Source organism: Ovis aries, chromosome 24 (assembly GCF_016772045.2).
Source record: "Ovis aries strain OAR_USU_Benz2616 breed Rambouillet chromosome 24, ARS-UI_Ramb_v3.0, whole genome shotgun sequence".
In the NCBI taxonomy this organism is placed as follows: Eukaryota; Metazoa; Chordata; class Mammalia; order Artiodactyla; family Bovidae; genus Ovis; species Ovis aries.
The window spans coordinates 14,664,908-14,682,999 of NC_056077.1; the positions used below are offsets into that span (position 1 = coordinate 14,664,908).

General features: G+C 45.9%; 1 protein-coding gene across 4 annotated transcripts in view; it reads right to left on the reverse strand.

Annotated features, from left to right (window-relative positions):
* MYH11 (myosin heavy chain 11) overlaps positions 1-18,092 on the reverse strand; it is a 126,712-nt gene that overhangs the window by 42,181 nt on the left and 66,439 nt on the right. For all 4 annotated transcript variants that reach the window (XM_027961420.3, XM_027961419.3, XM_042239756.1 and 1 more), the window contains 5 exons: positions 16,182-16,280; positions 12,500-12,643; positions 3,561-3,656; positions 1,569-1,687; positions 53-205 (listed from right to left, as the gene is read on the reverse strand). In XM_027961420.3, the coding sequence (XP_027817221.1) occupies positions 53-205; positions 1,569-1,687; positions 3,561-3,656; positions 12,500-12,643; positions 16,182-16,280 (611 nt within the window). The remainder of the gene's footprint in view (positions 1-52; positions 206-1,568; positions 1,688-3,560; positions 3,657-12,499; positions 12,644-16,181; positions 16,281-18,092) is intronic.

Sequence of the window (18,092 nt, forward strand, 5' to 3'; positions counted from 1 at the left end):
CTAATTTCCAGAGAACCGGGACTATGTCTATTGCGATCCTGCCAAGTTGTACCTCAAAGATCTCAAATCCAGCGATGTCCAGGATCCCCAGGAACGAAGCCCCTTGCCGGTGGGTCTTGTCCAGGGCTTTGTTCACACGGGTAAGTATCCAGCGGAAAAGGCGCTCATAAGTGGCCTTGGCCAAAGCTTCTACGGCAAAGTCTGCCTGCAGGGGGTAAGGGGACAGGGTTACTCCCAATGGGCTACGTTTTCACAAGAGCCTGACTGGTGGTCCTGGATTTTTATACTCCCTCTACCTACAATTACTCCTTAAAAGATAAACAAAGAAAAGGAAAGTATACCATCTCTACAACTGGCAATAAGGGACATAATGGTTAGACCCAAGGAATGGCGATGTGGCTAAGTAGTCACTTTCCGTTAGAGGGACCTGGAACAGAGTGGAGCCTGCTCCATCCCAGGGTCACTTAGAGGCAGTCAGTCCTGCCTCTAGAAAGGGTCCAGAGACATGTCCAAAGGTTAAGTCAGCCCTCATACCTTCAACTAAGAGATCAAGATGAGGTCAGGAGTGAGAGACTCTGATGATCTTGCTCAGCCAGTATTGTACCTCCAAAACCTGACATGGGACTTTGATTATCCTAGTACTGGATATACGGGGGATAAAAAAATGGATGGATGGATGGGTGGGTGGATGGAAAAGTCCTTCCCTGAAAGCCACCAGGAAGTTTAGGTCTTTTTAGCATGAGCCATCCATTGTCCTTGTTGGGCATGTGCAGTAAATGGTGTACTTTCCTTCACCACAAATTGGCTTTGCTGCACGGTTGATTAACAGACCCAAGTTTGGTTAGGTAACAGATGCATAAACGGGTGGGTGGATGGATGGATGGATGGATGGATGGGTGGGTGGATGGATGGATGGGTGGATGGGTGGGTGGATGGATGGAAGGGTGGATGGATGGATGGATGGATGGATGGATGGATGGAAGTGCGGATTGAAGAGTGGACGGATGGATGGGTGGATGGATGAAAGGGTGGATGAATGGGTGGATGGATGGATGGATGGGTGGATAGACGGATGGGTGGATGGATGGATGGGTGGATGGATGGAAGGGTGGATGGATGGTGGGTGGATGGATGGATGGATGGATGGGTGGATAGAGGGATGGGTGGATGGATGGTAGGTAGATGGATTGAAGGGTGGATGGATGGATGGATGGATGGGTGGATGGATGGATGGGTGGATGGATGGATGGAAGGGTAGATGGAGGGATGGGTGGATGGATGGATGGGTGGATGGGTGGATGGATGGGTGGATGGATGGAAGGGTGGATTGATGGATGGAAAGGTAGATAGATGGATGGGTGGATGGATGGAAGGGTGGATGGAGGGAACGGTGGATGGATGGAAGGGTGGATGGATGGATGGGTGGATGGATGGAAGGGTGGATGGAGGGAACGGTGGATGGAGGGATGGGTGGACGGATGGAAGGGTGGACACATGGAAGGGTGGACACATGGAAGGGTGGATGGATGGAAGAGTCTTCAGGAATAAATGGCAAATGCATCACGTACCTGTTCTTTTGTTTGAGCCTTCTGTACCACATCCCGCCCGACTTTGATACGTGGGGTCAAGATAGATCTGGTGAAATCTGTCACATTAATTCCCATGAGGTGGCAAACTTTCTGAGCCGCTGGATGGAGAAAAGAAGCATATTAAGTGCATCACAAAAGTGCAGGCTTGGAAAAGAAGGCAAATCACATGAGATCTCTGTGGTCTGTGGATACACTGTTTTTCCTTCGATGACATGGAACATGCCAGTGACCACAGCATGAAAGAGCCCTAAAAGCTGCTGTCATTAGTGGCCTCACCCCCAGCGTCTTGCCAAGAGGCAGTGACGGGGCTGGGATGGAGGTGTGCCCCAACTGGGGGCTTTGGGCCAGAGCCAGGTTCAGCTCCCCGCTCTCTTCCCACTTCGTAGCCATGTGCTTTTTTTGGAAATGCTACTTAACTTCCCAAACTCTAGCTTGCAGAAATGGTCAGCTATTTGGTATGTTGTTTGATTGTCAATGGGATTAAATGAGGTAGGTATATACCTGACATATAGTTAAATTCAATAAGCATTGTTCTGCCATTCCAAGATATATGTGGCAATATATGCAGAGAGGAAAATATTGGAAACAACTTACACGTTTGTTCACAAAGGAGCAAACAAATATATCACGATATTTTTGTAAGTATTTTTTCTCTAGAAAAAAAGTTGCAAGATTATGCCTATAGTGTGCTATCATCCATGTTAAAAAAAAAACACTCACAAAACACCACTGTATATTGTTCAGATATAAATATGTGAAAGTATAAACGTAAGACCAGAAGGGTATATGGTAAAGTACAATTGTGGTTGTCAGGAGGTTCAGGGAGAAGAATGGGACCCAGTTGGGAGAATAAGAGAGGTCAGCCTCCTCTATACTGTGTCTTGTTTCATTCTAAAGATAAAGAAGCATTCAAAAATAGTCACAAATGTCCATTCTGAATGGTGGACACATGGGCTCTTGTGTTCATGTAGTTCTACATTTAAAAAGGTTTTCTCAAAAAAAAAAAAAATCCAACATTAGCTGCTTCCTTAATGTGAGGACTAGCGACATACAATGGTCTGGAATGGTGTGAGATAAATCGTGTAGTTTTAGGATTTCTTCCCCTCATCTTTCTGCAAAGGTGCTCTTTTCATTTCTGTTTCCCTGAGGGTCTCTCCTCAGAATGAGATTTTCTTTAACTTGCCATTTTGGGAGTGTAAGACATAAGAAACAATTGGCAGTTCAAAAGGGAGCTTGGAAAAGCAACCCAATATTGAGACAGGGGAGTTGAGGCCACAGGTGAGCAAGCTGGGAACCTAAGTCCTCCTTCTGGATCAGCCGCCAACAAGCATGGTGGTATCCAGGCCATCTTTTTGAAACACAAAACTGTTTATTTGCAGGTAGGGCTGTCAGATTTAGGAAAAACATACAGGACATCCAGTGAAACTTGAATTTCAGATAAGCGATGAACAATTTTTAGTATAATTATGTCCCTAGTATTGCCTAGGACATACTTACAATCAGAAGAGTTTGTCTGAAATTCAAATTCCACTGGGCATCCTGTGTTTTATCTGACAACCCCATTTCAGAGAAACATGAGGTCTGTCTCCCCAACAAGACCATACATGGCATAAGAAATGGGGCGGTTCCTTCTTGTTTCTCACTGTATCCCACCGCCCGGCATGTAGCAGGTGTTCAAAAAGACATTTTTAACAAAATAAATGAGTGTGGGGTTTTTGAAGAGATACTCCCTAAGGATCCTGTCTCATCCAAAACTTAGCTTCCCCCCTGCCCCCCACACTCTGACTGGAGAATTTTCCACGTAGGCTCTTCAGCAGTGAAAAGTTTGAAAAAAGAGAAATTAAGTGATAGTAACCCAGCCTAGTTCTTATTAACACCCCAGATATCCTCAGCCAGAAAAATAACCAAGACAATGTGACCTTTCCTCCCATCACCAAAGTCATCAGTTATTACAAAAAAAGCAGCAAGCACCTGTGTTATCCGGCATGGAAGCCTGGTCTGTGTTTCTTTCCTTCTTGAAGACAATATTTCCGAGTTGCAGGACAGATGACACCACCCTCAATATGGCTGGAGTGAGGAGAGAAGACCAGATAAGACAGAAATGCCAACATCAAGATCCAGAGTCTATGAGTCATTGAGGACCCGGAGCCGGCCCACAGCTTTCCCCAGAGAGCCTCCGTTCTGAGCTTTTGTCTAGTCTTATTCAGCCACTAACCTGTGTCTAACTGGAAAAAGCCAAACCACCCCAATTCCCTGCTAAGAGGAGAGAAGACCAGCTAGGGCGGAGCAGAATATTTTTGGATTGTTGCTAAAAAGCGTGCACTACAATGGAATTATGCGCAGGAGGGCATGAAAATCTATAGCCTATGGACCAAATCCAGTTCATTACCTGCCCTTGAAAATAAAGTTTTATTGGAATCCAGCATACTCATTCACTTACATGCTGTCTATAGCTATTTGCATGCTGAATGGCAGAGTTCAGCAGTTGCCATGGAAATTGTATGGCCTGGTAAGGCTGAAATATTTACTACCTGGCATTTCTATACATCAAGGAGATTGAATGATTAACAATTACAAACAAACAAACAAAAAATCCTGCTGTATCTCACAAACACGAATGCTGAAGGAAGGACTCCAAATGCAAACAAGAATGTATCACATAAATCCATTTAACAGGCACATCTATGCCGCTGGAAGTCAGGACGGTGGTTATCCTTGACTGGGGAAGCTACGAGAAGAGGCATGAGGAGTTTCATGGGGGCTGGGGGTGTTTGTGTTCTCAGTTAAAATAGGCACCAGTTATGCAAGTGTGTTTAGCATGTAAAAATTCATCAACTATATACACTTACACACAATGTTCTAAATGTAAATTTTACGTCAATAAACTGTATCTAAAGACAAAACAAAACCCTGTGCTTCTTAGCATGCTCTGGCTATGTGTGTGAACGTTCATGTTAGGATGAAGAAGGGGGAGCCTCTTCCACTGGTTGTTGAGGCATCTCCAGACAAAACAGTGTGTTGCCAGACCCTGGGAACCCTTCTGATGCCATACTCAGTCCATGCCACTGTCAAAATGGTTTCTGAGCCTGAAATCCTCCCAAGACCATGAGTTCCTGGAGCGTAGGGGGCTGTCCTATCTTCTTTATATTTTCCTAACCTTCTCCAGGGTCCAGACACATATCGGGGAGGGAGGGTAGATGGATGGATGGAAAATGAAGTGATGGATGGATGGATGGATGGAAGGAAGATGGATGATGGATGGATCGATGAATGGATAGATAATAGATGGATGGATCAATTAATGGATTGATGAATATAGATAGATGGAGGGTGGATGGATGGATGAACGGATGGATGGACGATGAAGAGATGGATGGATGGACGGAGGATTGATCAATGCAAATACTTGGCTTTCGATCACCTGAGGTGCTGATCACCCAGGATTTCCAAGAAGAAATCACCGTTTCAAGCACAAAACATAGAGATTCCAGCCTACTCTGATTCCTTAGGCCAAATTAGGGATGACAATCTTTTGGGGGGAGATTTTTGGGACCTTTTGGGCTTCCCTGATAGCTCAGTTGGTAAAGAATCAGCCTGCAATGTGGGAGACCCCGGTTTGGTTCCTGGGTTGGGAAGATCCACTGGAGAAAGGATGGGCTACCCATTCCAGTATTCTTGGACTTCCTTTGTGGCTCAGCTGGTAAAGAATCAGCCTGCTATGCGGGAGACCTGGGTTCGATCCCTGGGTTGGGAGGATCCCATGGAGAAGGGAACAGCTACCCACCCCAGTATTCTGGCCTGGAGCATCCCATGGACTGGGCAGTCCATGGGGTCGCGATAAAGTTTTATTACAACTATTCTCGCACATTAGGGACCCTGGCCCAGCTCAGGAGGAGAAGGGCTGAGACCACCCACCCATATGCTCCCGCTCACCACTGGAGAAGCTTTCCTCTCAAGTGAACAAAGTTTCTGTCAAAAGGAAGCAGCTGAGGCAGTTTCTTTAATAACATCTATGAAGGGGCTCTATAAACCGCCAGGTGCAGTACACACAGTTCTTAAACTGAAAGTCTAAATGAGGGATTGCTGAAATGCCTGCCTTATAAGTAGTGAAACTCAGGATTTCTCAGCCCCGGGCACTAGTGAATTTTTGGCCCAGATAGTTGATTGTGGGGGGTGCCCCATGCATCATCACAGGATGTTTAGCTGCATCCTTGCTGTCTAACCACTAGATGTCAGTACTGCCGTCTCTGTGTTGGGTCGCTAAGTCATGTCCGACTCTGCGACCCCACGGACTGCGGCATGTCAGGCTTCTCTACTGCTAAGTCACTTCAGTCGTGTCCGACTCTGTGCGACCCCATAGACGGCAGCCCACCAGGCTCCCCTGTCCCTGGGATTCTCCAGGCAAGAACACTGGAGTGGGTTGCCATTTCCTTCTCCAATGCATGAAAGTGAAAAGTGAAAGTGAAGTCGCTCAGTCGTGTCCGACTCTCAGCGACCCCATGGACTGCAGCCCACCAGGCTCCTCCGTCCATGGGATTTTCCAGGCAAGAGTACTGGAGTGGGGTGCCATAGCCTTCTCTGACAGGCCTGGCCCAGTGGGTACTAAACAGCAGTTGACTGGTGGCCATCAAAGAAGTGACCACCCAGAACCTGCGAATGTGACCTTATTTGAAAAAAGATCCCTGCAGAGGCAATTAAATGAAATCACCTTAGACTGGTCTCTGTGTGTGTGTGTGTGTGTGTGTGTGTGTGCGCACGTGCACACACGCATGCACGTGCTCAGTCACGTCCCACTCTCTGCAACCCCATGGACTGTAGCCCTTCAGGCTCTTCTGTCCATGGGATTCTCCAGGCAAGAGTTCTGGAGTGGGTTGTCATTTCTCCCTCCAGGGGATTGCCTCGACCCAGGGATCAAATTCAAGTCTCTTGTGTCTCCTGCATTGGCAGCTGGATTCTTTACCATCAGCACCACCTGAGAAGTCCCTAGATTAAACTGGTGGGCCTTAAATGCAGGAGACCTGAGTCCAATCCCTGGAGAAGGGGATGGCAACCCACTCCAGTATTCTTGCCTGGGAAATCCCATGGACAGAGGAACCTGGGAGGTTATAGTCCATGGGGTCACAAAGAGTTGGAAATGACTGACAGAATAACACTAAATTAAACTGGTCCTAAATCCAACCACAAGTGAGCTGATAACAGAGAGAAGTCACACAGAGCAGAAGAAACATGAAAGAGGCAGCCTGGGGTGATGCATCTACAAGCAAGGACTGCTGGCAGCCACAGAAGAGAGGCGACTGACCCGGGGTGGATTCTCCCTCAGAACCCCTGGAAGGAGCCACCCCTGGCCACACCTTGGTTCCAGACTCCTGGCCTCTAGAACCATGAGCGGATAAATTCTGGCTGTTTTAAGCCACCAAGCAGGGGGTCACCTGTTACAACGACAGGAGACTAATATGCCACCCTTGCTACTGAGAAGCAGGAAACAGGTTTCTCAACATGTAACAGAGGCACCACTTGCATCTGTAGAGTGACCCACCCGCCAAAGCAGGAGACGTTAACAGACATGGGTTCAATCCCTGGATTGGGAAGATCCCTTGCAGTAGGAAATGGCAACCTACTCCAGTATCCTTGCCTGGGAAATCCCATGGACCAAGGAGCCTGGCAGGCTACAGTCCATGGAGTTACAGAGTTGGACATGAATGAAGCAACTTAGCCACAGGAAACTTTTAAAACAGGAAACATTTCAATAGTTAGGGACTTCTACTAATTTATTTGGAACAGTATAACCAGGACATACAGTTAGTGATTTTACAGAAATTGTTGTTTAGGACAAAGTCCAGAGTGGATGGAACTGTGCAAATCTACTCTCTGCATAAAAGTATTCAGTCAATGATGATATAGGTGGAACCCAGAGGCAGCGTCAACTGTGAATGACTGACATCTGAAAATGGACCTAGATAGCCTCGGGGAGGATCTGAGGGCAGAAATGCTGGAGTTAGCTGCTGGGAGTTCACATCCTGGCTGTGTTATTAGTAGCTGTGTGACTTGGAGTCAGGTATTAGCCTCTCTGGGCCCCCACTTTGCCATCTGAAGGCCCATAAGAACACCTACTTTATAGGACTGTCATGAGGGTTAAATGCATAGTACCTAAACCCAGCGGCTTCCCTGGTGGCTCAGCTGGGAAAGAATTTGCCTGCAATGCGGGAGACCTGGGTTCTATCCCCGGGTTGGGAAGATCCCCTGGAGGAGGGCATGGCAACCCACTCCAGTATTCTTGCCTGGAGAATCCCCATGGGCAGAGGAGCCTGGCAGGCTGCAGTCCTCGGGGTTGCAAAGAGCTGGACACGACTGAGTGACTAACAGCACAGCACACAGCACCTAAACCCAGACAGTGCTCAATAAACAGCAGTTGCTATGACGTCATCATGATTATGACGGTCTTACACTGCTGCTAGCGCTCTGTGCAACCTGGGGCAAGTACTTCTCTCTTGCTAAGGTCCAGGAGCCAGAGGAGACTGGTCACTTGGGCCCTCATGCAGCTCCAGGGCTCAAGCCTGACAGCACCCTCAGCTCCCCATTCTCCTTTGACCTTTTTGGGGAGAGTTGGGAACAGCCCTAGATTTATAATCAGGGTTGGTATACACAATGGCCTAAGTTCATCCCCCACGGGCATCAGTCATTTGCCCACTCTCATTTTCTAAAAAAATATTTATTTATTTTAATTCATTTACTTATTTGGCTGTACTGGGTCTTAGTTGCAGAATGCGGGATCTTCAATCTTCATTTCGGCATGCTGGATTTTTTCTTTTTTCAGTTATGACATGAAGGATCTTTAGCTGAGGCATGCAGAAGCAGCATGCAAAGTCTTAGCTGCAGCATGTGGGAACTAGTTCCTTGACGAGGGATCAAACTCAGCCCCCTGCATTGAGAGTGTGCACTCTTAGCCACTGAACCACCAAAGAAGTCCCTGAACACCCTCATTTTTTTCTTTTTAATTTATATTTATTTTTTTAAATTATTTATTTTGGCCGTCCAGGTCTGAGTTGTGGCACACAGGGTCTTCACCCTGTGTGCAGCGTGCAGGATCTTTAGTTGTGGTATGCAAACTCCTAGTTGGAGCATGTGGCTTTAGTTCCTGGACCAGGGATCGAACCCTGGCCCCCTGCACTGAGCGCATGGAGTCTTAGCCCCTGGACCACCAGGGAAGTCCTCACCCTCATCTTAATGCTTGCTCTAGAGGCATATCAGGGCTTCCCAGGCGGCACTAATGGTAAAGAACCCGCCTGCCAATGCAGGCAGGTGGAGACGTACGTCTCCTACATTGGGACTGTGGAAATCTACCCTTTGTGTAAAAATATTCAATCAGTGATGACACAGATGAGACCTGAAGCGGCATCAGTTGTAAATGGCTGACACTGGAAATGGATCTAGACAGTCTCTGGGAGGATCCGGGGGCAGGGGCACTGGAGTTAGATGCTGGGAGTTCACACAGCTGCTAATAACCCAGCCAGGGCATGAACTCCCAGCAGCTGACTCCAGCGCCCCTGCCCCGAAATCCTCCCAGAGACTGTCTAGATCTGATTCCAGGTGTCAGTCATTTACCATTGATGCCGCTTCAGGTTTCATCAGTATCGTCACTGACTGAATATTTTTATGCAGAGGGTTGATTTCCACAGTCCCATTGTAGGAGATGTACGAGACGTGGGTTCGATCCCTGGGTCAGGAATATCCCCTGGAGAAGGAAATGACAACCCACTCTAGTATTCTTGCCTGGAGAATCCCATGGACAGAGGGGCCCGGCGGGCTACACGGGGTCTCAAGAGCCGCACGGGACTGGAGTGGCTTAGTGTGCACACGGCATGCTGCAGACATACCACTGCTCGACTATTTATTTATCTGCTTTCACGTGACTAGGTAGGTTGTCTGCACGTGTACTCAGGTGCCCAGTCGTGTCCCAGGCTTTTGCGGCCCCATGGACTGTAGCCAGCCAGGCTCCTCTGTCCATGGAATTCTCCAGATAAGAATACTGGAGTGGGTTGCCATTTCCTTCTCCAGTACTCTACTGATCCTCAGCACTTGCCTTTACAATCACTTCTCTTTCCTATGATTTACTTTAGTAGGAAACTTTATCCTAAGTAAAAAAAATCAGCTTTCCTTGCCATAAAGAGATGGCCACGATAAAAATAAATACATGGAAAATGAATCATACTATCAAATGCTAGCAAGAGGCTGGGACCTGCCCAGGGTGCTCAACCTGGGGTCTGCTCTCCAAGGTTAAAAGGGTGATGAGCAAGTGCCAGGGAGGGGCTGAAGACTATAGATGCCAAACTGCTCCTCTCTGTGAAAGTCATCAGATGGACTGAAAAGGACTAGAGAAGGAACCGCCAACCTCATGGTGGGTTTCTGCATCACTTATCATCTAAAAAATGAGTCCACATTGTAGAACATTCTGGGTTCCTTCTAACCTTGGTTTCCATACCTTGGTTCTGACATGGACATTTTTTTAAATTTATAGAACAAAACCCACCTTCCCACATACAAAAACAGAGCACAGCACATCATAAAGTGGGGTCTGGGATTCCATGAGACCCAAGAATGAGTCCCAGCCCCATCAGTGACTTGCTGTGTGTCTCTTCTGTGTGTGTCTTTGTTTCTCTGTGCCTCAGTTTCTTCATTTGCAAACTGCAGTAACAACAGTCATCTCCTAGGGTTGTTGCAATATTAAATAACGTGCATAAAGCACTTAGCAGACGGTTTTGTCCCCTGATGTCTTCACTTTAAATATATTAGGAGCATTTCCACATACAGCAATGTCTGAAAGGACCCATTGTTTTCTTTCATAAGGTCAAACAATAATTGAATAAATCTTCTATCAATATTTTAGTTTGTTCCAGTTTTTTATTATGTACATAAAACTGAACATTCTGGTATATTTTTGGTACATTTTTTAAAAAGGGAAGTTTACCAAATACCTGGCCCAAAGCAAGTACTTAGTCATCAGTTGTATTTTTCTAAAAGCAAAGATTAGAAGTAAAATTAACTCATGTTCCAAATAAAATGAATCATTCTTGGAGAGCCGATGTCATTCAGGAAGGGATGCTGTTAGCACTGGATTCTGAAGTGGGATCCCAGCCAAAAGCCACAAAGGCCTACCATCTGTTATCTGACTCATGGAATCTTCTTTTTTCAGCCCCATGAAGGGGGTTATCTCTGGAGGAGCTGCCCGTCCTGCAAAATGCAGTTGCCCTGCATTTTGGCAACTGTAGCCCTCATTCTGGGGCTTCAAAGGGGGTGCGAACATGGAAAGCAAGGGAAAATTTCCACAATCTTGTCCTGGTGTTTCCCAAAGAGCTTAATCTTAAATATTGAGGCATATCTAATTCAGAAGTGTTTCTCGCACAGTATGGAAACCGGGAATGTCTCTATGACCTTTCCTAGTCTGAGGACCAAATGTGCTTCTTGATCATTGGTATGATGATATTGACCAATACTGACCCATCGCCAGAACAGCCTTTCCAGGAAGAACCCAAGTACACCCAGTGCCACAATTATTTTCCCTCCCCTCCACCTACATATTCTTGATGAGGCCAATAACCTCTCTACCTCCAGCTTCAAGAATGGAATAGAGACCATAACAAAGAGATGTAATAGAGCTTTCTACAACCCTGGGTCATCGTGAGTAGTTCAGGATTATGCATGTCAACCTAGGCAATGAGACTTCATTAAGGGACTCAGGCAAGGACTCCACTCTGCTCATTTCTGCTGGACATAAACCCAATGGATGTAAGGGCTGGAGCTGCAACAGCCATTTTGTTGCCCAGAAACTATCACCTACTTAAAGATAAGGTTACTGAGATACCAAGTTCCAAAGACATTCTTAGAGTCCCAAGAATTTGCTGTTCATGAGCCATGTCCCTGAATTTTCCAGCTACATGAATGAATCATTTTACTTTTTACTTAAGCCAATTTGGTCAGTTATGGCCAAAAGAGGCCTAACGTAGCCACTTTTCTAAGACAGCAAAAAGCCACCTAAAGTAATATTAATTTTCCTTCTTTTCCTTTTTTTTTTTTTTTGAGTGGGGAATTCAGAGAGCAGAAATCTGTCCTGACCAAAGAAAAGTCCCTAACGTATTCCAGTGGTACTGAGGCAGGAAAGGCAGGGCTGGGCCCGAGGATGGTCTCCTCATACACAGACCTCAGGTGGAAGGCAAAGCCACCTCCCTGTTTTGCACTTAATCAGGCCATGATTCATGGAGGAATGGCATTAGCACAGAAACTCTGGAACTATGAGCAAGAAACCCTGACCAAGAAAACCGTGGAACAAATGCAGTGAAAGCGCAGGGGTTGCCAGTGACCCTGTATGACCTTCCATGTGCGGAGCCTGACTAGTAAAGGAAAACTTAAGGGAATACAGCTCTTAGAGTCATGAACAGGGGCTTCAAACGCTCAAGACCACGGGCTGATGCTACTGGATGCAGTCCAGGCCACACTCCAACCCTCCCCTCAATGAATATCCCACCCTTAATCTAAAAGACCCACCTATTTAAAGGGCTAAAAATAAAAGGGGGACCAAAAAAACCCCTGCAGGGCACCCCTCACCTGCGAGGACACCTACACTCTGTGTTGAGTGTGTAACTTTCAATTCTGCCCTAAATAAACTACTTCGCTGCTCCCTTTGCTCCTCAGCCCCAGTGTGTGTGTGTGTGTGTGTGTGTGTGTGTGTGTGTGTGTGTGTGTGTGTGTGTTCATTTCTTTTTTCCCTTAGTACCTCATGTTTTTTTGCCCAAATTCTCCTGGACAAGTTGAACAAGAGCCTGGACATTTGCTGAAGCGTTTTCGGGGTCGGTACGCAGAGCAGGAGCCCGGAGCGGGTCTCCGGGCCAGCACCTGCGCAGGGTGAAGAGACTTACACAGCTGCTCCTCCTCAGTGAAACCCATGATGGCCATGGCTTCCACGGTCTCATTGAACATCTCGTCATCCTGGGCGGCCGGGATGGGCACAAAGCCGTTGGAGAGGAATGTGTAGTTGTTGAAGCCTTCCAAAAGCAAGTCATCTAGAAGGAGAGGAAGATGGGGCGGTGGTCAGGAGAGACACTTCCACTTTGAACAGGAGACAGGAGCCTGACAAAGGGTCTGATCCATCAGAATTTCTTTCCCTTTCCCGAGACTTGGACAGTGCAAAGCGTCCCTCTGTTTCACTGCATAGAAGTGATCACTAGCCATCACCCGCCTCATACAGTGGTGAAGCTCGTGCACTGCCCCGGGGTGCCTGGCAACTGAAATCCAGCCTTGGGCCCACTTCCTTAGCCAGGACGGTGGCATCTACTCAGAGGAAGGGACATCTTTAGCTCAGTCTCCCAAAGGCATCTTGCCTTTAGGAACAAAGCTGTCTGAAGAGTTAGATTAATCTTTATCCATCCACTTATTAAACTTTTATCAAAATTAAACATGCACACAGATTTTATTTTATTTTTCACACAGATTTTAAATATCAGTGACTGAGCTACAGATCTATATGAAGCTGGTACTAACAGCCTGAGAAACGCAACTTGCAGCTTCTAGTCATCACTGGTCGAAGAGAATTTGACAGGAACTTCACGAGCATCCCAAGGAAGGAGAAAGGCTCCCTTGTTTTGCAGCCTTCATCAGCATTTGTTCCTGAACCACCCCAGTTTTCCTTCTCTAATAATAAAATAATTCTCTAGCCATGTATGATTTTACCATATATTTTTGGATATCTAGTTAGCACTGTGATTTTTGTTCTACGTACGTTGTGTAATAGTTGATTCTGTCCTATCCTTATAAAACACATTAAACTTAACAAATACTTTACGAGAAAAAAAATCAATTACTATCAAAAGGTCTATAATAAAAACACCATCACTTGTCTGATCATTTATCCAGCTCCTATCTATAGTAGTTACCTACAGTAACTGCTTTTTATCTCTCTTAACTGTTTCTTTCCTGGTAGTTATCACTATTTCTCTATATAATAGGCTTACTATATATTATACTTTATATCATATTAATGACTACTTCTGGATGTGGGTTAGATACTGCCCATTCACTTCCTGCTATGATAGAAAAAGATTTAGTGCTCTTACATCCTCTCTCTTCTCAAACTATTTCTAGCAATCAGTGCATGCTAGGTTACTTCAGTCATGTCCAGCTCTTTGCGACCACATGGACTGTAGCCCTCCAAGCTTCTCTGTCCATGGGCTTCTCCACCAAAGAATACTGGAGTGGGTTGCTATTTCCTGCTCCAGGGGATCTTCCTGACCCAGGGATTGAACCCGTGTCTCTTATGCTTCCTGCACGGGCAGGCGAGTTCTTGACCACTAGTGCCACGCGGAAGCCCCTGTAATAATAGCTAAGGCATATCTGGGCTGCTGGTTGTCTTTATGAATAAAGTTTTATTGAAACACAGGCACCCCCATTGCCTTGTCTGTTGTCTATGGCTGCTCTCATGCTACAATGGCGGCCAGAGTGGAGCAGCTGCAATAAAAACCATGTGATTCTCAAAACCTATATGGACTATTTGGCCCTTTAGTAGAAACATTTGCCAACTCTCTGTTTATGACATTCATTAAATATTGTTCTCTATAAAGCTGTATTCTGTAGCTACATTCCTTTGTTGTTATTCACCCCTTTCTCCCTCAAATTTATAATTTATTCTCTTTTTTTCTTACACCATTTGCATTTATGACAAACTCCAATATATCAAGTGTCCTCTTCCAGATCAATCGTTAATTAGGCTGGATTTGATTATACTTTTGGAGGGAATTCAGCAAGATGCTTTACTTTTTAAGCGAAGGGCTTTCATGGGTCAAGTCACTTGGAAGCTACTTGATAAAGTCAAGGTTAAATTGACCCAAGATGCCAGTTAACTCAAGCCTTCGGATTAATTGAAATGCTTGATTAAAGTCACAAGGATCTGAGTCTTTGCCAAGATTTCATTATCCAGACCGAGGATATCTTTAAAAATATTCAATTCTCTCTAAACCCCTAACCTCTTCCCAAACCTATCATCAAGTATACAAGTGGTTCCTAGGAATTTTAGTTAGCCTTATCCCTGCTCAATTTCTGGAAGACTGGAGGCAGAGCACAAAACTTGAACCCGTTTCCAAACAACCAGACTGTTGACTTTGGTGGCACAGAGATGGGAGAAAAATATAAACATTTCTCTCTGGACCACCCACAGTCTCTGTGCTATAACAGCTAGTTTACCTATTTGCCACTGTGTAACATCCATTCCACTCCCCACTGTTATCCAAAATTGCTCCGGATGCCCCAGTATCAAGATCAAATCATGAATGCTGCTCCCTCTAGTGGCGAAATGTTGCAATACACCTCATCACAGCAAAGGTACCAGTCCACGCATACTTCTGGTAATTTTCTAAGCCAAATAACTAACCCCAGGTCACAAAATTGATGGGAAGCGAAACTTGTACTGTTCTCCTAAAATTTAGGATTTAAACTTATTACTATAATGTAGAGCATACCATGTACCTATATTGACAGGTATATTCCTTTTTTCAGAATTGTATATGTTCTTTTAAGTTAGTAAAGAGTAATTCTTCTGCATGCCTTGATCATATTATATAATTTCCTACTGGAGTCTGGCATACAGTATAGTGTTTCTATGTGAAAAATGTTTTTCCTACAACAGAGAACAGCAAACTATAGCACAGTGTGTATTCCTATTTTTGTAAGTAAAATTCTACTGTAATACAGCTATGCCCACTCGTTTAGCATTGCCTATGGCTGCTTCTGCATTTACAAAGACAGAGCTCAGTGGCTGTGACAAAAACCATGTGGCCTACAGAGCCTAAGAGGTTTACTGTCTGGTTCGTTACAGAAAAATATAGTTGACCCCGCCCTACGAAAAGGCCACTTCAAAGTTACTTTCAAAACAGGTATAACGAAAAGTGCTTGGAGCCACTACAAAATTCCTTATGAAATCAGAATGCATCTTAAATACCTGCAAGTTTTATAAACTTGCAAATACGGCAACTGTCTTTTAAAAATTATTGAATCTACTTTTGGCTGTACTTGGTCTTGGCTGCTGTGTGTGGGCTTTCTCTAGTTGCAGGAGCGGGGGCTACTCTTTGTTGCAATGCTCCAGCTTCTCCCTGCGGTGGCTTCTCTTGTTGCGGAGCACTGGTTTAGTTGCTCCAGGGCATATGGGATCTTCCCAGATCAGGGAGCAAACGTGTGCCCCCTGCACTGGCAGGCAGATTCTTATCCACTGCGCCACCAGGCAAGTACCTGGCAATTGTCTTTCTCCCCTCCTAAAAGACACAGATTGCGTCTATTTGGACTTGATGTCATCTGTCTAATTATTAATTAATCATTTAATGCCTAACTGAAACTGACATCTGCTATGCCACATAGTAGATGCTCAGTAAATGAAGGTGACTGACAGAAGCCACATTCACTCACTCCAAAGAGATGAGGAGATGCTGCCCAGAGATGTGTAACTCTTTCCCTGGCGGGACCTCAGGCTCTGTTTTAATAGCTATCAATTAACCCTGGAAAACGACGGAAGGGAGGGCTGAGGTCTCCCAGCACAAATCCTTGCTCATCACTTACTTCGCATCTTCTCCTTGGCCCCAGCAATCAGATAGTAAAAGATGTGGAAGGTCCTCTCGTCTCTGGCTTGGCGAATCGCACGTGACTTTTCCAGCAGATCTGGTTTGGGAGGAGTTAAGAATTCTAGAACTGCCGTGCTGGAGAAGATTCTTGAGAGTCCTTTGGACAGCAAGATCAAACCAGTCAATCTCAAAGGAAATCAACCCTGAATATTCATTGGAAGGACAGATGCTGAAGCTGGAGCTCCAATACTTTGGCCACCTGATGTGAAGAGTCGATTCATTGGAAAAGACCCTGATATTGGGAAAGATTGAGGGCAGGAGAAGAAGGGGGCAACAGAGGATAAGATGGTTAGATGGCACCACCATCTAATTCAATGGACATGAGTTTGAGCAAGCTCCAGGAGATAGTGAAGGACAGGGGAGCCTGGAGTGCTGCAGTCTATAGGGTCACAAAGAGTTGGACATGACTGAGCTACTGAACAACAACAACACAGAATTCATTCCAGGGATACCACATGTGCTTCTCTTGCAGGGAGCTGACCTTCCTCCCCAAGCTCTGGCACATCAACTGCTCTAGGGGAAATCTCCAGAACACGGGAGAAGCTCCCTGGAGAGTTTTGAGGACTCTGATTGCTGAGGCAGATCAAGCCATTGGTTCACATGAGCTGACCTTCCAGTTCTGGCTCATAGATTCAAAACGAGACCACTAGGTGCTGCTGGCTGGCCCCAGTGCCAGAGAAAAGTGAGGGGAACAAAGGAGGTTAAAAAAGTATAAAAAGACAGGAGTCAAGAGACTCCAGGATGGAAGACTTCTGGGAGGGGCATGAAATGAGACGTTTCCCCAACAACCATCACCAACTTCTCTTCTGTAGAGTGAACTGTCTTTAGATATTACAGAGTAAAAATTATTACACCCTCTATGGTCTGTTAATCCCTGTGCTAAATGTTGACATGCATTTTCTCGTTTGCTTTTCTTTCTTGGAATACAATTGCTTTACAATATTGAGTAGTTTCTGCTATACAACAAAGTGAATCAGCTATGAGTATACATATATCCGTTCTCTCTTGGATCTGCCTCCCACCCACCTCGGTTCTTCACAGGGCACCAAGCTGAGCTCCCTGCGCCCTCCAGCAGGTTCCCATTAGCTACCTATTTCACACGTGGTGGTGTGTATGCATCAATCCCAATCTCCCAGTTTGTCCCACCCTCTCTTTTCCCCGCTGTGTCCACGTGTCCATTCTTTATGCCTGCATCTCTATTCCTGCCCTGGTTCATCTGTACCATTTTTCCATTGTCTCATTTAAACCTCACAAACTATCCTAGGAATGAAGAGTGAATATTGTTGGCATTTTCAATACAGGGGAAACAGAGGCCCAGGGAAGCTCGAGGAAGGCTCATTTCCCAGGAGGACACAATTAGGAAGCAGCGAAGCCAAGTGTTTGCAGTGGCCGAAACTACCTCAGCCAAGGGTCTGGGCTTCAGACAGCTGGGTGCCAGTTCTGGATGGCTGAGTGACCCTGACTCAGCTGACTAGCAACCGAGCCTCAGGATATTGTAAACACACCCACTGATTAATCTAAAGCCGTTCTGCTGTGGGGGGAGGGGTGGAGACCATGGGGGCATGGGGATGGTGGGAGCCACACGGGGGGCTGGGCTGTCATACCAGGTGGATTTCCTGCACATAAGAACCAGGTTCTACTTGACTAAAGATCTGCCAAGATGCTAACCATCGAAGAATGAATAATCATTTCTTCTCTGTGTTCCCAGATCCACTGGTTAGACTGTGTCCTCCCTGCTCTGTTATGTCAGGTCATGGGCACTAATTTCTCCTCTCAAGGCCTCATAACTGTGGGCTTCCCTGGTGGCTCAGATGGTTAGGAATCTGCTTGCAATGCAGGAGACCAGGGT